Source organism: Protopterus annectens, chromosome 11.part0 (assembly GCF_019279795.1).
Source record: "Protopterus annectens isolate FY-2018-M chromosome 11.part0, PAN1.0, whole genome shotgun sequence".
Taxonomy (NCBI): domain Eukaryota; kingdom Metazoa; phylum Chordata; order Ceratodontiformes; family Protopteridae; genus Protopterus; species Protopterus annectens.
The window spans coordinates 438,956,309-438,974,927 of NC_056745.1; the positions used below are offsets into that span (position 1 = coordinate 438,956,309).

At 42.6% G+C, this 18,619-nt stretch overlaps 1 protein-coding gene across 3 annotated transcripts in view; it reads left to right on the forward strand.

The window, feature by feature from the left end:
* The window catches only part of TRIM24 (tripartite motif containing 24), a 1,966,170-nt gene that overhangs the window by 397,912 nt on the left and 1,549,639 nt on the right, over positions 1-18,619 (forward strand). For all 3 annotated transcript variants that reach the window (XM_044087935.1, XM_044087936.1, XM_044087937.1), the window contains exon 5: positions 14,019-14,135. In XM_044087935.1, coding sequence (XP_043943870.1) covers positions 14,019-14,135 — 117 coding nt within the window. The remainder of the gene's footprint in view (positions 1-14,018; positions 14,136-18,619) is intronic.

Genomic DNA, 18,619 nt, shown 5'->3' on the forward strand with positions numbered 1-18,619 from the left:
ATTTCTGCTGGGAATGCCAGGACTACCCACAGTCCAAAAAGAGACTCTGAGAATTTTTAGACTTGCCTCAGCACAGCCCTCTAGCTATACTCCCTGTCCTGGATATTGTAGATGATGTCTTCAGGGAGTCCACTCTTACTACTGATTCTTTACCTCCATCTCCTAGGAAGCCTGACAGGTACTACAGGGTACCTGACTCACAAATTTCTCTTTGGGTCCCACTGCGGATCCAGAGACCATTTCCCAGGGACCTAAAGGTATTAAGGCCACTACAGCCAAAAACCCTACCCCTTCGCACAGGGATTCTAGAGCTTTAGACAGATAGGGTAAGAAGGTATACTACACTGTAACTCTTGCCATAAGGGCTTTAAATTGCCAGTTTCACATGTTGAAGTATCAGCCGCATATCGTGGAACTAATTAAACAGAAAATGTTGTTGCTTCCAGATTGTGCAGAGAATAAAGATTTACAAGAGTTAATGCATTCTGCAAACCAAGTTAGTAAACATACTTTGCAGGGTGGTTTTGATGTCTTAGAAGCATCTTGTAGGGCTGCTGTCACTGGGTCTGTACTGAGAAGGCATGCTTGGCTGAAGGAACAAATCTTGCCAGACCATGTCAAAGCAAAACTGCTAGATGCTCCATTAAACCAGGAACGCTTGTTTGGCACAAAAGCAGAAGTAGTTCTTAAGATGGAGAAAAAGCTAAATCTATGCAAACTAAGATTTTTTACAGGTACAGCCACCTAGGTTCAGTAGGCATTGGCCTTCTAAAAACTGGTCCTTTCCAGTCCCTTCCAGGCCTTCTCAGTCCAAGCCCAGGGGCAGCAGACCACCAAGACTACAGAGTGGGTATGCAGAGATCTAAGCAATGGAGTGCTCCCACCTCTAAAACCGGAAGTGGTAAGCCACCCCCTTATAGAAAAAGTTTACAATGACTTGTCTATCATTCTTCCTAGCCATGCCAAAGTACTTGTACCCCTAGGAGGAAAACTCGCCATGCATGCTAAAAAATGTGATGTCCATTACCCAGGAACAATGAGTCCTAAGCATTGTATCCCAGGGATACAGTTTCTACTTTCACTCACTGCCTACCCCAAGTGGGGTACTAGACCTTTCTCCAAACCAGTGGGTAGAGGCTCAAAACCAAGTACTTACTCTTCTCAATATCAGTGTTATTCAACCTGTTCCAGTAGAGCAAAGCGGACAGGGTCTCTATTCCAGACTGTTCTTGGTGCCCAGAAAAGAGAGCTCATGGTGCCCTATCCTGGATCTGTCCATTCTCACCACCTCCCTGGTGGTCCCAAAATTCAAAAGGCTTGCACTACAACAGCTGCTTCCTATGCTAACCAAGGAGTCCTGGCTAGTCACCCTAGCCTTACAAGAAGCTTATCTGTACATCCCCATTAGGGAATCTTGCAGGAAGTATCTACGTTTCAGGGCAGGTTCTATGCACCATCAGTTCTCTGCACTTCCCTTTGGCTTATCTACTGCACCCAGGGTATTAACAAAGTTCCTGGCTCCAGCCATTGCATACTGCAGACAGAGAAATATTCAAATTTACCCATACTTAGGCGATTGCCTGATTCAGGCGAATAGTCAGGAATTGCTCCTTCAGCACCTGGCATTTGTAAAGAGACTTCTAACTTCTCTGGAGTACACCATCAGTGAAAAGAAATCACAACTGGTGCCCGGACAAAAGATTTTATTCCTGGGAGCAAGCTTGAACACAACTTCCCAGATGGCATTCCTCACTCCAGAAAAGCAGGTTCATTTATCAAACTACTTCAAACTAATGGCCTCCTAGACCCAGCTGTCTGCAAGAAAAATACTGCAAGCCCTAGGGTTCATGGCCTTCATGCATTCTACTAATTCCATATGCAAGACTGCATATGAGGAAGCTTCAGTGGTACTTAAAAAGAGTCTCTGATGTCGACAATCTCAGGACTTGGAAACCCTGATTTCTATCCTTCCTTGTCTAAGGGCAAAGTGCCTTTGGTGGGCAGAGGCTTGCAACCACAACAAGGGCCTTCCTTTCACTCTGCCTCTTGCCGCCCAAACCCTGTCAACAGGCGCATCACACTATGCATGGGGGGCTCACATGGCAGGCAAATACATTCAAGGCAAATGGAGCTCAAGACAAATTCACCTGTATATCAATCAAAAAGAAATGTTAGCTGTACAGAATGCTCTGACAGCCTTCAAATACCCTTTCCTTCCAGGACAACTCTTGATAGACAGACAACACCACAGATATATGTAGTACATAAACAAGCTGGGGGGAACTCATTCCTTCCCACTCTGCAGGTTAGCCATGGCCCTGTGGAACACAGCCTTGAGCAACCAAGTGCACCTGGAAGCTCAGTTCCTGCCAGGCAAACAAAATACACTGGCAGATGACTTGAGCAGAAAGCTACTGGACCCACACAAGTGGAAACTGGAACCCAACTCATTCAAATTTCTAATAAACAGGTGAGGGACACCAGAGGTGGACCTTCTTGCCCCCACCCCCCCCAAAAAAACATCAATTGAACAAACTATGCACCAGAAATCACATTTCCCCCTCTGCCCCGCCTCTCAAAAGTACTACTCCAGATCAAGCAGGACAGACCAAGGGCAATCCTTATTGCACCAGACTGGCCACGCCTATGCAGTCTGACAGCAGTGCCCCCCTGCACCTACATCAGCACCCCCCCTTCCTGCTGTCCTAGCAGGAGGGACAGATTTTGCATCCTCAGCTGCAAACACTGAACCTTGCAGCCTGGCTTCTTCCCTGAGCAGCCCTCAGCAAACGGGTGCTGGATGTCATCCTTGAGGGCAGAAGGCCTAGTACTAGGAAATCCTTTTCAGAAAAGTGGAAAATATATGTTCTTGGAGCCAGTCTCTAGGAAAGGGCACAACTGTGCCCTCTTTACCTCAAATTCTAGAGTGCCTAGCAGAGCTGCTCCACAATGGCCTTTCCTTCTCATCAATTAAGTTTCATGCCTTTGCCATCTCGGCTCATTACAATACGGAGCCACCTCTTTTCTCACACACTGATCAAACAGTTCCTGAGAGGAGCTAACAATTCAAGACCCCCAATGAGAGCTCCCAACCCTGCCTGGGACCTTTTCTTTGTACTAGAGAAGCTCACGCTTCCTCCTTTTGAACCTGCTGCTACAGCAGAGTTAAAATTCCTCTCTTGGAAAACGGCCTTACTTCTAGCCATCACTTCAGCAAGAAGAGTGTCTGAGCTACAGGCACTAATGGCTGTGGAACCCTTCTTTATTTTCCAGGCTGACAGGGTCTTTATCAGGACTAACCCATTATTTATGCCCAAGGTAGTATCCAGTGTGGCCCTAAACCATTCCATCTATTTACCAGCTTTTTTCCCTAATCCTCAGAATAAAGGGAAGAGGATCCTGCACTCCTTGGACGTGTACAGACAGCTCAGGCTCTACCTTGACAGGACTAAACCTTTCAGAAAATCTGACCAGCTGCTAGTCAGCTTTGCAACAGGGGCAGAGGGCAAGGCCATTTCAAAGCAAACCATTTCCAAATGGATAGCACACTGCATCCATTTCTGTTAGAAACACCATGGTAAAACCTACCCCACAGGGGATCAGAACTCCTTCAACTAGGGCTACCTCAACTTCTACAGCATTTCTCAGGGGAGTCCCTACCAGGGACATCCTGGAAGTTGCAACCTGGCGTTATGTACACACCTTCACCAAGCATTACCACTTGCCTGTCCTTTCTAAATCCAGAGCTTAATTTGCTACAGCAGTCTTACAAGGCCTACTAGTCAGCCCTAATACTTCTTGGCTGTCTTCACCTTACTCAGCTTTGGGAATCAACCCAGGCATGACGACTGGAACAGTGAAACACGAAGAACATAGTACAGTCCTGGTTACCCTCCAGTCCCCTGACTTTTCTAGACTTTCTACCTATCCTATTTTTGGCCATGTCTTATGGCTATGGTATTTACTTTTTACTGGCTGCATGTTTTATACCCCTGACATCTGGACGTCGTGGAAGAGGCAACAGCATCCGATGCAGAAATCCCAAGATTCTGGTATTCGGGCCGACTGAGGGTTACCTGCAGGCAGATAACCCAAGTGTGATGATTGCAACAGTGAATACATTCTGACATCTACATTTATGGTAAGTGTACACAACTGTACTTTCTCTCCGCTTCCCTTTGGCTTATCTACCGCTCCCAGAGTTTTCACAAAATGTCTGGCTCTGGCCATTGCCTTTTGCAGGCAAAGGAATATCCTGATTTACCCATACTTGGATGACTGCCTAATTCAGGCAGACAGCCAGGAAGAGCTGCTCAAGCACCTGGCCTTTGTAAAGTCCCTACTAACCTCCCTAGGTTACACAGTCAACGAAAATAAATCCAAACAGGTACCCACCCAAAGGATTAGATTCCTGGGAGCAAGGCTGGACACAGCAACCCAGGCAGCATTCCTTACACCAGAAAAGCAAACCTTCCTGACAGCCTTCTTCTCTCACTTAGCCACCAGACCCCATCTATTTGCAAGTAAAATTCTGCAAGCTTTGGGGTTCATGACATCTTGCATTCTACTCTTTCCATGTGCCAGACTGCATATGAGGAAACTTCAGTGGTACCTAAAAAGCCTTTGGTGTCAACACTCTCAAGACCTGGAGACTCTTCTACCTAGAATACCTTGCCTCAAAAAATATTTTTCTTGGTGGGCAACATCATGCTCCCTCAACAAAGGACTACCTTTCTCACCACTCCACACTGCCCAGTCCCTCGCCACAGATGCATCAGATTATGCCTAGGGTGCACACCTGGATGGCAGGTGCATACAGGGCCAATGGAGCCCACGGCAAATCCATCTGCACATCAACCAAAAAGATGATAGCTGTCCAGCACGTCTTGATAGCTTTCAAGCCCCTTCTCTCCCCAGGGGCTCTCCTGATCAAACCGGACAAACACAACTGTGATGTGGTATATCAACAAGCAGGGAGGGACTCAGTCCTACCTTCTGTGCAGGCTGGCCATGACCGTTTGGCACACGGCCTCTGCCATGCAACTCCACCTGTTAGCACAATTCCTACTGGGTTCTCTCAACTCTCTGGCGGACCACTTAAACAGAAATCTTCTGGGCCCACACGAATGGCAACTCAACAGAAGAACCTTTGCCTGAATAACTCTTAAATGGGGCACCCCAAAGGTCAACATCTTTGCCTCCCACACCAACTCAGCAAGTTCTGCACCAGGGAGCATCACTGCATGGCATGGTGGATGCCCTGTCCCCCCCTGGGTCAATCTAACAGTCTGTGCCTTTCCTCCACTACCTCTCATCCCCAAGGTACTGCTCAAAATAAAGGATGAAAAGTCAAGGGCAGTTCTTATAGCTCCAGACTGGCCTCGCCAGCACTGGTACCCCTTGCTACGCAGCCTGTCCCCTCTGCCACCTTAACATCTCCCTCATATTCCAAACCTCCTGACCCAGAGGGAAGGGGAATTCATGCATCCCCAGTTGCAGACACTCAATTTGGCAGCTTGGCTTATTCCCTAACTACCCCCCCCCCCCGAAATCAATCTGCCAACCTCTGCAAACATTTTCTAGATGTTCTACGCGAGGCCAGATGCCCTAGCATTAGGAAGTCTTATACTGACAAATGGAAAAGGTTCTGCAGCTGGATTCAGGCTAAGGGAGCCAATACGGCACAGCTCTCCCTCCCTCTCATCCTGGATTACTTAGCTGACATGCTACACAGTGGACTCTCCTTTTCCTGTATTAAAATTCATACCTCTGCTATCTCTGCTCATTTTCCCACTGAACAGCTCCATTTCTCACACCCTCTGATCAAACAGTTCCTAAGAGGAGCTAGCAACTTGAGGCCACCCAGAAGAGCACCAACCCCAGCTTGGGACCTTAACTTTGAGTTGGGAACCCCCCCCTCACTTCGAACCTGCCTCTTCAGAGCTAAAATTTCTCTCCTGGAGGACAGCTTTCCTTCTGGCCATCACTTCAGCCAGAAGGGTGTCCGAGCTGCAAGCACTCATGCCTGCGGAAGCCTTCATCGTCTTCCATGCTGACTGGGTATCCCTCAGGACTATAACCCATCCTTCATGCCCAAGGCGGTGTCCAGTGTGGCTCTCAACCAATCCATTAATTTGCCCACCTTTTTCCCTAACCTACAGAACAAGGGGGAAAGGATCCTGCACTCTCTAGATGTGCACAGACAGCTCGGATTTTATCTAGACAGGACTAAATCTTTCAGAAAGTATGATAGTTTGCTGGTTAGCTTTGCTGCAGGGGCAGAGGGCAAAGCCATCTCCAAACAAACCATCTCCAAATGGATAGCACACTGCATCCATTTCTGCTACAAACAACATGGAAAGCCCCCCCCCCCCTCCAAGGGGGTCAGGACTCACTCCACCAGAGCAGCCTCCACCTCTGCAGCTTTCCTCAGAGGAGTCCCCACCAGGGACATCCTGGAGGCTGCCACCTGGACATAGGTTCACACCTTCACCAAGCATTACCACCTGCCTATCTTCTCCAAATCCAGGGCAGGGTTTGCCTTTCCAGTCTTTCAGGGCATCCTAGCTAGCCCCTAGTTTCCTTGACTGCCTCCACCCTTTTCCTCAGCTTTGGGAATCACCCCAAATGTGATGACTGCAACAGTGAAACACGAAGAACATAGTACAGTTGTGTACACTTACCATAAATGTAGATGTTCTAGTGTATTCACTGTGCAGTCCTGGTTTCCCTCTGTCCATCCCCCCTCTTCCTTCCTCTCTTTACTTACAAGGGACATATTGGTATTTACTTTCTACTGGTGGGATTCTTCCACCAGAACCTGGCTCCCACTTGGGGGCTCCTGACAGGTTACGCCAAGAAAAACTGATGTAATGGTGTTGGCTGCCTTACTTTATATTACTGACTACCTGACATCAGTCCTGAAGTGACAGCAACTGTCGCAGAAATACTAAGCCTCTGGTATTCGGGCCGGCCAAGGGCTACCCTGGCAGGGATACCCCAGGTGTGATGACTGCAACAGTGAATACACTCGAACATCTACATTTATGGTAAGTGTACACAACTGTACTTTTTCTTAACTCCTTCTCATAGGATTGTTCTGGGATGTCAACTAGACACCACAGTTCAAAGAGCTTCTAGGGTTTTCACTCAGAGTATGGTCACTGTTTGGGAATATCTCAGGATTTGGGGTCTCAAGGTTTCTATGATTCTTATGATACCCCTAGCAAATCTACATGAGAGCGATAAAGTGATATCTGTAGTGTCTTTGGTCCTAGCACTAACACCCCTTGTCTTTTCAGATCCCAGTGTTGGGGGGTTTGTCAGGAGAGAAGTCACTTGGAAACGTCAGATAATCCTAAGTGCAAGTCTGCCCTTCTCCCTCCCTTTTCCAAAGTAGTCAGTCACCACAGACTCATCAGACTTTGCTTGGGAAGCAGTTTCAGGAGGGACAAAGGTGCCAGATATGCGAGACACCATGGTCACACACACACACACACACACACTCCTGATCAAGGCACTCTTCTCTCTGAATCATATTTAGTCCCAGAGACCTCTTCAAATTTTACAAACAGTACCATAGTTATGTGCTACCTCACCAAGCATGGGGAACCAGGTTGTACCCCTTTTGCAGACCTGCCATGTTAGCTTGTGATGTAGCTTCACAGCACAGTCTCGCTCTGTTTTGTGTGTCAGATGAGCTGAGCAGGATAAGGACAGACCCTCACAAATGGAAACTAGATCAGGGGCTTTTCCAAGATTTGATGCATCTGTGAGGGAGTTCCTCAAGTAGATTTCTTTGCCTCCTCTCTGAACAATCAGCTGGCAAGATTCTGCTCCCGGATCCCATGCAAGATGGCTTGGGAGTCAGATGCCTTTTGTTTAGACAGGAATGTTCCTGTATGCTTTTCCACCCATTCCACTAATCTGTTGTACTTCTGAAAATATGAAAAGAATCCCCCAAGATCATTATGACAACTCACTTCTGGCCCAGGCAACCGTGGTTCTCCCTTCTTTTTGAAATGGCCTGGGACAATTACCTCAAACTTCCTAACAGACTGGATCTACTCAAACATGATCGGGGGTATTTGATGTACCCTATACCATCAACTTCAATTGACTGCCTGAATGATAGGGTCTTAATTCCTTTTATGCACCTGTCCTGTTGACTGAGAATGTGCAGCAGGTAGTAATGGAAGCAAGAAAGCCTGTTACTACAAAGTTCTATATTAACAAATGGAAAAGGGTTTCTAGTTGGTTCCAAAATGTAACTAGCATCCATTCAGGGCTAATTTACTCTGATTTTACAATATTTGTGGGTTATTGTCCCATGACCTATCTTACTCCTCTAGCAAGGTTCATTTTTTGGCCATTTCAGCATGTCTGTCTATGGATCCTCCTTTTTCGATGGATTCTTATGTCAAAATGTTTTTGAAAGAGGTTTTGCATATGAGACCTCCAGGAAAACCAGTGGCCCATTTTTGGGAACTTAAATTGTATGTTGGAGAAGCTAGCACTTGCTCCATTTGAACCAGCTGACCTGGATAACTTCAGGTTCTTAACATGGAAAACAGTTTTACTGATTGCTCTGACCTTTACTGATTGATCTTACCTGTACAAAAAGGGTATCTGAGTTGCAAGCTCTTATGGTGAGTCAACCTTATCAGATTTTTCACAGGGAAATTGTTTCAAAGCCAAAAATAAATGGTGAAAAGGTTGAAAATCAGAAATAATTTTTAAATGTTATTCTGATTCATGTAGTTTAGTTAATGGAATAACAGCTTTGCATCAACATGCATTTTCTGAAGAATAAAAAGGGTGGCACTAATGTCTGGCATTATTGATTGACTGTAATCAGGGAAGGGTATGCTGCCATCTGCAGGAGACAGATGGAGAATAGCAGCGGTGTTTTATAAAGCGTAACCATGTCATAGTGTGGTGCCAGGCTTGGCACAGGATTGCCATGGAGTTGTCCATACTGTAGACTTGTAAAAGCTACTCACTCTTGTTACCAGCGGGGTCAGTCATGGTGACTTTTCTGCATTATAATACAACTATCCTGTCAAGCTGGATTCAGTTGAAATAGATCTGATACAAGCAAGCACTGCAGCACCCAGACTCATTTATGAATTAGTACTGCAGCCTTTGTGTGAGTAAAATTCTTGTAAGTAGCATTTCTGTGTGATTGAATATGTGCACTCATATGTACTGGTTTGGCAAGTATAAGACGTATACCTAATTGAGTGTACTTGTATTGAAATTTTAATGCATTATGTTTTGTACAGCTGCAGCTTTCAAGGATGCCAAACTGTATTGTGTGTGAAGGGGGTTGTAATGGGTGTCACTCTGCATCTGATGCAGTGAGCTGAAATATATTACAGTGGTTATTGCAGATGCACATACTCATTCATTTTTTTCACAATCAAACATCTAAGGTGTATACAGCCAATAAGGTGGCTGTAATTTGTGAACACATCTGTACAGGGAAGTTGTAATGGGTTGCACTGTAAGTGTATGACCTCGACAAGATGAAATATGGTAGTGTGGCAATTTGTTTTTATTAATTTGCCTGTAATCAGATATTTGAGGTGTGCACAGTGAGTGTCTAACTGGTAGGCATATTTGTGTGTAATGGGTTACAATGTATGTGTCTGAAGATGAACTGAAATATGTTACCGTGACTGTTATTTATAGATCTATTCTTGCATTTGATCATCCATTTGAGGTGCACATAGTCAAAGTGGCTGTATACATAGTCAAAGTGGCTGTACCTGGTGGCACACATCTTTGTATGTGTGTGGGAGGGGTTATATGTAATAGACATTTCATTACTGTATGCTCATTGCATCTTTATCCAAATTCACACTGTTGAGTTAATAGTGTGATTTTAGGCTGGAAGTATGATTACAAAGAAATATATTAATTGAACAGAACAGTTCACAATTTACCTTTGTAGATATTTCACTGCTGTGTCTTGCTTTGCTACAGCTGAAATTCTGTATGTGTGGTTCTTTTTTGTTGTATTTTTGTACTATGTTGCATAATACTGTTAACATTCTTAACACACCAATTTAAAATATCACCACAGATATTTCGCCATATATTCTTGCATAAAGTTACAGCTGCAGTGTTGCTGCAAATATATTGTAGCTTTTAAGTAGTACATCTTTAAATATTGGTCTCAGCAGACATTTCTTTGCTATTGTTTTATGAAATGATTCCACTGCAATATTGCCACGTTGCTAACAATGTGAGTGTGTTTTATATTACCTTTGGCAGTTTTGTGGGGGTGGTGCATCTTTTGTTATTGTTTTCAGCAAGTAACAAGCATGTGTATTGCCACTTTCTCTTTCCCACTAGCCAGTCCGTCATAGTTACTATTACCACTGGAGATGGACAAGCATTATGCTGCTACCAATGAGTGGAGGAACATAACTAAACTGAGCACCATTTGTATTGCATTGCTTTTGATTTACTGCTGGTAACGAGTGGGATTACATCATTTTAGGAGCTTATCCTTTCAGTACTGTTGGAGCGTGGCCATGCCACCCACTGTTGAAATATTTGTAGGTTGTTATGAAATATTTTCCGTATTTTCATTACTATGCAAACATGGAGTGGTGGTACGGCGGTAGCATTGTTACCTCGCAGCAAGAGGTTTTCCCATTAGATTCTCGGCTGGGCTTGGGAGTGCCTTCTGTGTGGAGTCTGCATGTCCTCCCCGCGGTTGGGTAGCGTTTGAAAGACATGCGTGCGTAAATGGGTGTGCCTTAGTTGAAGGTTGGGCGTCGAGCTGGCACCTCGGCATTTCGTAAAAATCTACTGCCAATCATTAGCAGACTGGAGTTCCACTGTGGCGACCCCTTACCAGGAAAAGCTGAAAGACAACAACAACAAACATGCAAACATGGAGTGAGACAGTGCTATGATGAGAATACCTGTGCAAACAGTGGTTAGATAAAAATGGCAGTAAAATTAAATGTGGAAGATTAGCATACCCAGATATATAACTGCTTGCTTTGGGTGCAAGTTATGAATATTAATATTTTCATTGCTAATCTCACAAATGTAGAGTTATGAGTTAAGAAACTAGTTGTCTCCTGTAAGCTGATACAAATTGGTAGGTAAGCACAGTGAAACAATAACAATGGTATGCACAGGTATGGAATTAATTTTAAGTATTTGCAAAATGTTATGAAAAATGAAAATGTGAATATTTTCTTTACTTCCTTTAAGCCAAAAATGGGACAATGATACTGTCATTTTGAGGTTTCTATTCAAGTGGTGGGTGTTAATAAAAATGGCAAGGCAGTATGGCAAGTGTCATGAAGACCTCTTCTGGTGTGAGTGTATTTGAGGCACAAGTTGTTAATATTAGCAGTATGTTGTAGTATGAAGGCCTGTTTGCAGGACTGTTATGCAATGGATCAGTATATGTTTGTGGGAGCATTGAACACAGTGGATGTTCAAAAGTATGATACTAAACACATTTGGGTAAGAAAAACAAAATCAAATGTGCAGCTGTTTGATGTGCACTGTGTTAAAATTAACATTATTCTAATATTCACATTAATGTCTTCTGAATTGTTTGTCATGCATTAAGATATAAGGTGACATCTGCAAGCTGACAGGAAATGGTGAGTATTCCTAGTAAAGACACCACTGTGGGATTACAGAGTTACTAAAGGATGTTTACAGAAAGCTGATTAAGTATATCCAACATAAATTTACCCCGGTTTAGCACTCTGTCCCCCTCATGTTTAAGAGAAACATGTAAATGTTTCAACATGTTCTTGTTCGGCTCATGCTAGTGTCATATGCAAACTATAAGGGCTAAAAACTACCATGGGAATGTAAGGCTAGGCTTCTTAAGATCCTCACGGATCAGTAGTCTAACCTATTTGCTTTAATAAGTCTGAAATACAGTGTGATATTTTATTGGATGGCTGTGTGAACAATGGGGGTCAGAAAAATTATGGCAAACAGTTGAGCAAGAGAAATACAGCAACAATATAATTGTTTGAGGTGTGCTCTGTTAATATTAAAATTATTTTAATGTTGACACTAGCATCTTGTGAAAAGTAGACCATGGGCTAGGAGGCAAGGTGGCATCTGCTAGCTTACAGGATATTGTAAGAACTCTGTGAAGACATCACTGTCAAACATACAAGATATGTGTTAATGAAGTATATTAGCAAGAGATTATAAATGTAAAATATTTCATATTAATAAAACAAAAATGGATTGTGATACTGTCAGACAGGGAGCTATCACATTAGCCGTAGGTTTTAGAAGAAACACATTAGAAAAAGACCAATAGAGATGCTAATTTGTTTTGAGGTACACTCTACTAATGTAGTATAGCAATAACCCACGCCTGGGTGTGGGTAATGCTAAATTTACCCACGGTTGGCGTGGTTTGGTCCCGGGAAGCCCGAGGGACCAAACAAAGCCAACCGTGGGTAAATTTAGCATTACCCACACCCAGAAGTGGGTTATTGCTATTATACCATGACATTATTTAAGAAAAGAAACTATTACTTTTCTTAAATAATGGCATAGTATAATGCCTGTTTACTGCCCTTCCGCAGATGTCTTGGCATCCGGCAGTTCTGATGTACTGGCGCCTGCGCAGTACATCAGAGTTGTAAAGCAACGGAGAAAGCAAGATCTCCGTTGCTTTTATGTCTCGCCATGTTAAATGAGTTTAACATAGCGAGACAGTTTTAAAATAAACGGAGATCTCCGCTGCTTATTTTAAACTGTCTCGCTATGTTAAACTCATTTAACATAGCGAGATTCAAAAAGCAACGGAGATCTTGCTTTCTCGTTGCTTTTTAACATTGCTCGCTATGTTAAATGGGTTTAACATATGAGACAGTTTAAAATAAGCAACGGAGATCTCCGCTGCTTATTTTAAAGCTGTCTCGCCATGTTAAACCCATTTAACATAGCGAGACAGTGTTTAAAGAGTTATACTAATGGAAAAAAGTCCGGGCGACCGGACCTTTTTCCATTAGTATAACTCGATTTACAACGGGCACGCTGGCCAATCAGCGTGCACGTTTTGGGGGGATCATGGTATAATAACAGTGTTGTCATTTTGAGCCCATCATCTCAGGAGTGATAGATTTGCTGAGTGTGCAGAATGAAATAGTGAAAGAATTACCATGGAAAGTTGTTTGGAAAAATACATGAAAATGACATATTTCCATATTTGCTTAAATTATGCATGTGTCCTTCAGTAAGTCAGGAAAGTACAAGTCCCTTGTCCCACCTGTTTGAGTCAGCAAAGCTGACTTGTGATGCCCCTGATGTAAGGATTGGTATCTGCATTATATTTCAGAAACTTTTGTTAAAATTTTACTTGTGCAGTTCTTTAACTGAAAAGACTTAAAAGTACCTTAACTAGCCCCTCCCCCCATGTTGCAGAAGGGTGAAGTCCTGAAAGTGACCGAGATGACCTGTAGGTGGTGGAGGGGGTGGACCAGGAAGGATGGTAGTGAGTGGCTGTTGTCTCACCCATCCTGGGAGGGGTTTGGGGGAGAAGTGGGTATGACCTGCCAATTTAGTGACACCTAGGGAGGTATTGGACATGTGGAGCACTGGCCAACTGAGCATGAGCTGTCCATTTACCATGGATTAGTGGTGGAGGTGTATTAGCCTTTCTTAAATCAGCAGCTGTAACTATGTACTGTCAAGTCTTCCCTTGGAGTAGGACCTCCAGTCAGTACGGGATGACAGAAGAATCCCTGACAGATGCCTGGATGATTGTTTTGGGACCCTGTCTCATTCCATGTAAATGAATGGCTTGGAGACTGCTTTTTCCCTGCGAAAAGTTAATAGGCCATTTAGGGTCAGGGTTATGGTTTGAAAACAATGCAACTCCACCAGCAAAAATAAAGTAACTGAATTGTTAAAAAATATGCTTACTAAATGCTGTTTTCATTTCAACTCTTTGACTTGTGTTCTTATACAGAGTAAACTGTAATCTGACTTCTCTACCGTATTTTCCACAGGTACCAGTTTCTCGAAGAAGCATTTCAGAATCAGAAGGTAGCAATTGAAACACTAACTGCAAAACTGGATGAAAAAAAGAAATATATTACTTTCACTGCTGACCAGATCACTCAGAGGTGAGCAGAAGTGAAATTGCAAAATTGAGCTGTGCATTTGATTATTAGAAGAAAGCTGATTTTCAAGTTACAGAGAGAATGTAGTTCAAGTACATACAGAAGTTCTGGAAGGTGGGTGAACCATTTTCTAACCTCTAATTTAGCTTAACATCCCAGTTTATAACTAGTTGCTTAAATCAAACTGTCCCAGTACTTGAGGATAATTTTATAATCTTACTGTCTAGGGCTTGTTTGCAGTTGGTCACTTCAGCAGCAAATAGTGTCAGTTGGGTTCACCCACTTGGGTATGCTTTTCTTTTAGAGCCATTTTCAACAACTGTGCTTGTACATCTTCAAAGCCTTTGTGGATTTTGTCAGTATTTCACAGAACCTTTGCTATTTTCAAAGACTATTTTATATAGCCAGTGTTACTAGATGGCTTCTTCAGTTCTCATTGGCATTGCTGCTTGTCTCAGCACTAAAGTTATTTTGTCTGCTTAGTGACTTTTATGCTCATTAACCATTTATTTATTTTTGAGATCATCATCAGTCAGACCATAGTAAATTATACTGAGCGTGTGATAGATGGGTACCATTTTTAAAAAAAACTGCAAATTGTTTTCAAAACGAATCTTTATGTTCCAGTATTTTTAAGAACTGGATAAGAGGGATGTATGTAATCCAGCAAATCAGATTAACAGATGAAGTAGGAAAAGAACTGAAAAAGACCTGAAAAGTTAACTCCTCCAGCTCCACCTCTAAATCTCCGGTTGGTGCGAACATTCAGTCATGTCACAAAAATACAAATGCGTAGTTGCTAACAAATACCAAGAGTATCTTTACCAGCCATGGTGTTATAAGACAAAGAGCTTAGCAGCAGTAGTAGCAGCAGCATTTTGGTTACCTGCGTCATCTCCTGTGGTCTCATTTAATGTAGAGGTCACAGTGGTAGGTGAACCTAGCAGTTCAGAAGTACTTAACCAATACATAGTTATTAAGATGTTGTATACAAATACTATGGAAATTATTCAACTGTATTTGAAAAATAAAAAAAATTTGAGGAAAAAAAAAGTACTTAACCAAGCCAGGTGAGGGCCTGTGGAAAGTCCAGCAGACAATTTAAGGGTGAATAGAAATTGTCTGTAATACTTTTGAAATTACAGTATTTCAGGGTATTTCTCCTACTCCAGAGTACAGCAGTTTCTGATTTAGTACATTTAATTTGCTTGGGTATGAGGGGTTCCAAGAATACTTTAAAAGTGTAACAAAGTTTCAGAATTTGCTGCACTTTTTTGATGCGTTAGCTGTTTACAGGTTGGGACTTTATGTTGGATCTTGGACCACTGATAGGGAACCAAAATAGATGCTAATTATTTGTTTGAGGTACACTGTACTAATATATTAACAGTATTGTCATTTTGTGCCTAATTTACTGGGAGTGGTAGATTTGCTGGGTATGCAGAGCGAGGGTACGTTGTTGGGTCTTGCCTCTTTGCGGTATTCTTTTGATTAGAATTGCTTTGCAAAGGTGTATTTTAATGTAATATAAGAAACTAATAAAGCAACCAGGACCTCTGTACCTTCATCTTTTGATATCCGTCTTTTTGGTGGAACTTGGGAGACTTGTGGTCACAGCTGCTGTAATCTCCTGCATTGCTGCTAACTGTATCTGCATTTTCCCTGCTCATAATGCAGGACTTTAACTGATCAGATCTCTATAACTAGCAGCAGCAGCATGCCATTTCATCTGAAAAGTTTACACAAAATGAAGGATTGCTGTGTGACACTTAAATTAAGCATGACTCAGCAAGTTATGATTTTGCTGAGGAAAGGTTATATGTTTCCCAAATACTATGCTTACTGTTGTGTCAGTTTTGCTAATAGAGGGGTAAAGGAGTTTTAGTAGTTTGCCATTTGGTATCTGTACCATGATCCAACTCTGTTAATGTCTTTAAATGATAAACTGGTCTTAAGCAGACTTGCTGCAGTCTCCAGAAAACATGGCTGTATTCCTGTATATATTCTTGAAATTGTATTTTAGTAATTTAACTCTGCTCTCAGCTGATGCTGCTTCACTGCATCTGCCCAGACATCTCTTTCTTGCCAGACTCACTGACCTCTTTTTGTTTTTTTAAACGGAAGGAAAAAAAACACTTTTTTCCTGTAATGACTGCAGTCAGCACCATCACGATACCTGTACGATATTGTAAAGGAGAAACAGACCTGTCTTTATCAGATGGGTCACTGGTGCAGTAGCCTTAGCTATGTGGGTTTATACCCACCGTAGGGTGCAACAGCCGGCCAGCTTCCAAAGCTTTCAGGTCCCCTTCCACATCCCCAAAACATTAGTCAGCCTGAGGTGAGCTGACTAAAAAGTCAAGATTGTGTACCAAGCCCTTCAGAGCTTTTCTGCCATCAAAGAGCATTCTTCTTGTGGACTTTTGCAGACTGACAGCTAATGATCTTCCATTGCTGGACAGAGAAGTTACCTTTCTGGAGGAAAAAAAACTTCCATTTTACTTTACCTGACAGTAATTGTTCTTTCTGTGAAATATTCATTGTAAAGCTAGGAAAAAGTTTTTTTGACTCTCTCGTAACTTTTAATTTTCAATGGGACTGTCATTTTTAACAACTTTTTACTACAAAAAAAAAAAAATTATTTAAAACTCCTTTATTTTGTTGTAAAAACTGGATTTCTTTTTTCCTTTTGGGGGGCTGGGGTAAGTGTTGCAGGCGCTTTGTACTGTGCTTTTATGAGAAAAGTTACTTTTTACTATGTATCTGTTTTATTGATTACTACTGCTTGCCAGGCTTCCCCTGGAATCGGGCATCTTTTCTGGCTTAACCATGGGGCAGCCTACCAGTTCCCTGGCTTTTCCTTAACCGCAAAAAAGAAGAAAATTACTAAATAGCCTTTGCCACCACAGCAAGCTACTAACTTGCCTCAGCCATAGATGGGTGACTGCTGTAGCCATTGTTGGTCTCTCCATTCTTTTTTCCTGGCTTACTCTAGTTTGTTCCTTACAACCACAGTGGACCGGGGCTTGGAAGTGTCTGCCATGGCTGTTGAAGTGCCCGTGGTGGGTATGGGAGAGTCACAGTTTTCAGTCTTGGGCGAAGGGGCAGAGGATGCTACTTTGACATTTGTTAACCGGATTAGTCCAACTGGGCTTGGGACCCATTTTCAGTGGAGACCCGAGGAGAAAAGCTCCATGAAACACAGCAATTTACAATAGAAGTTATACAATCACTAAGTAGGTCTTTTATACACAGAGTTTACACTAACAGAGGATATTCCTTAAAGAAAAGTTATACAGTGTTGAATATGAAGAACATTGATTTAACAATAGCTATGTTAGACAAATCAAAAGAAATTTAAAAGGCAGTAAACGTGTTATATATTACAGGGTAGCAGTGTAATTACATAGTTACATATTTACATTACTGGTTTGTTTAGTCAGTGCAGGTATCAGAGATTTGGGGAGGAAAAAAACTGGCATGATTTGGTTAAATCAGTTGAAAAAAGGGCGTAATGACATAGTGGATGGGGAAAAATTATCAGGTTGGGGCTTGGCGTGGACAGATTTTAGTAGGTGAGCCTTGAGTTTTTCTTTGAAATGGGATGGGTGAATGATTGAACAGATGTCCCTGGGAAGTTTGTTCCAGGCTTGGGCAATGGAGGATTTGTAGAGGTATTTGCCGGTAGTTTTTGGGTTGGTAGGTTTGTAGTAGTAGTTTGTTAGAGGTACGAGGAGGAGAATAGCTTGAGATGAAAGAAGAGAGGGCAGGGCAAAATGTAGGTTTGTAGAGAAGGGAGTGTAGCATTTGAAGTTGAGATAGCTGCAGTAAGTGGGTGAATTCGAGCCAGTGTAGGGAGTTAAGGCGTAAGCAGTGGTGTGCATTATATGGCGAGTTAGTGACAAATCTAGCTATCTTATGGTAAGTTTGTTAGTTTGTTTAAGGTAGCAGTTTGGATATGGGTAAATATAGGTGTAGCATAAAGAAGGGAGGGAAGGAGAAAAGCTTGGGCAAGGGACAGTCTAGCATTGGGTGTTAGGTCTCTTATATCGAAACAAAAGATACCTATTTTCTGGTGAGTCTTTTTTATATTGTGTAGTAAGTGTGTATTAAACTTGAGTTTGTCATCGATGATGACTCCTACAAGTTTAGTTTGAGTATCAGGTTTGATAGTAGTGTTATTTGAGGAAGTGATAGTAAATGTGGATTTGTGGTAAGAGAGAGAGTGGGGAAGAAAAAGTAACAGTTTGGTCTTTTTGGGGTAGAGGATCAGTAGGTTATTGGTTAGCCACTGTTCAGTAGAGAGGAAAGTCTGTTGGGTAAGAGTATGAAGTTTGGAGATGCTGTCAGAGATACAGATGAGGGCAGAATCGTCAGCATATTGGATGAGGAACGATTGTTTACAAGATGTGTGGAGGTCATTAGTAAAGATGTTAAAGAGGAGGGTTCCCAAGATGGAGCCCAAGAGAACTCCTATTGGGACAGGT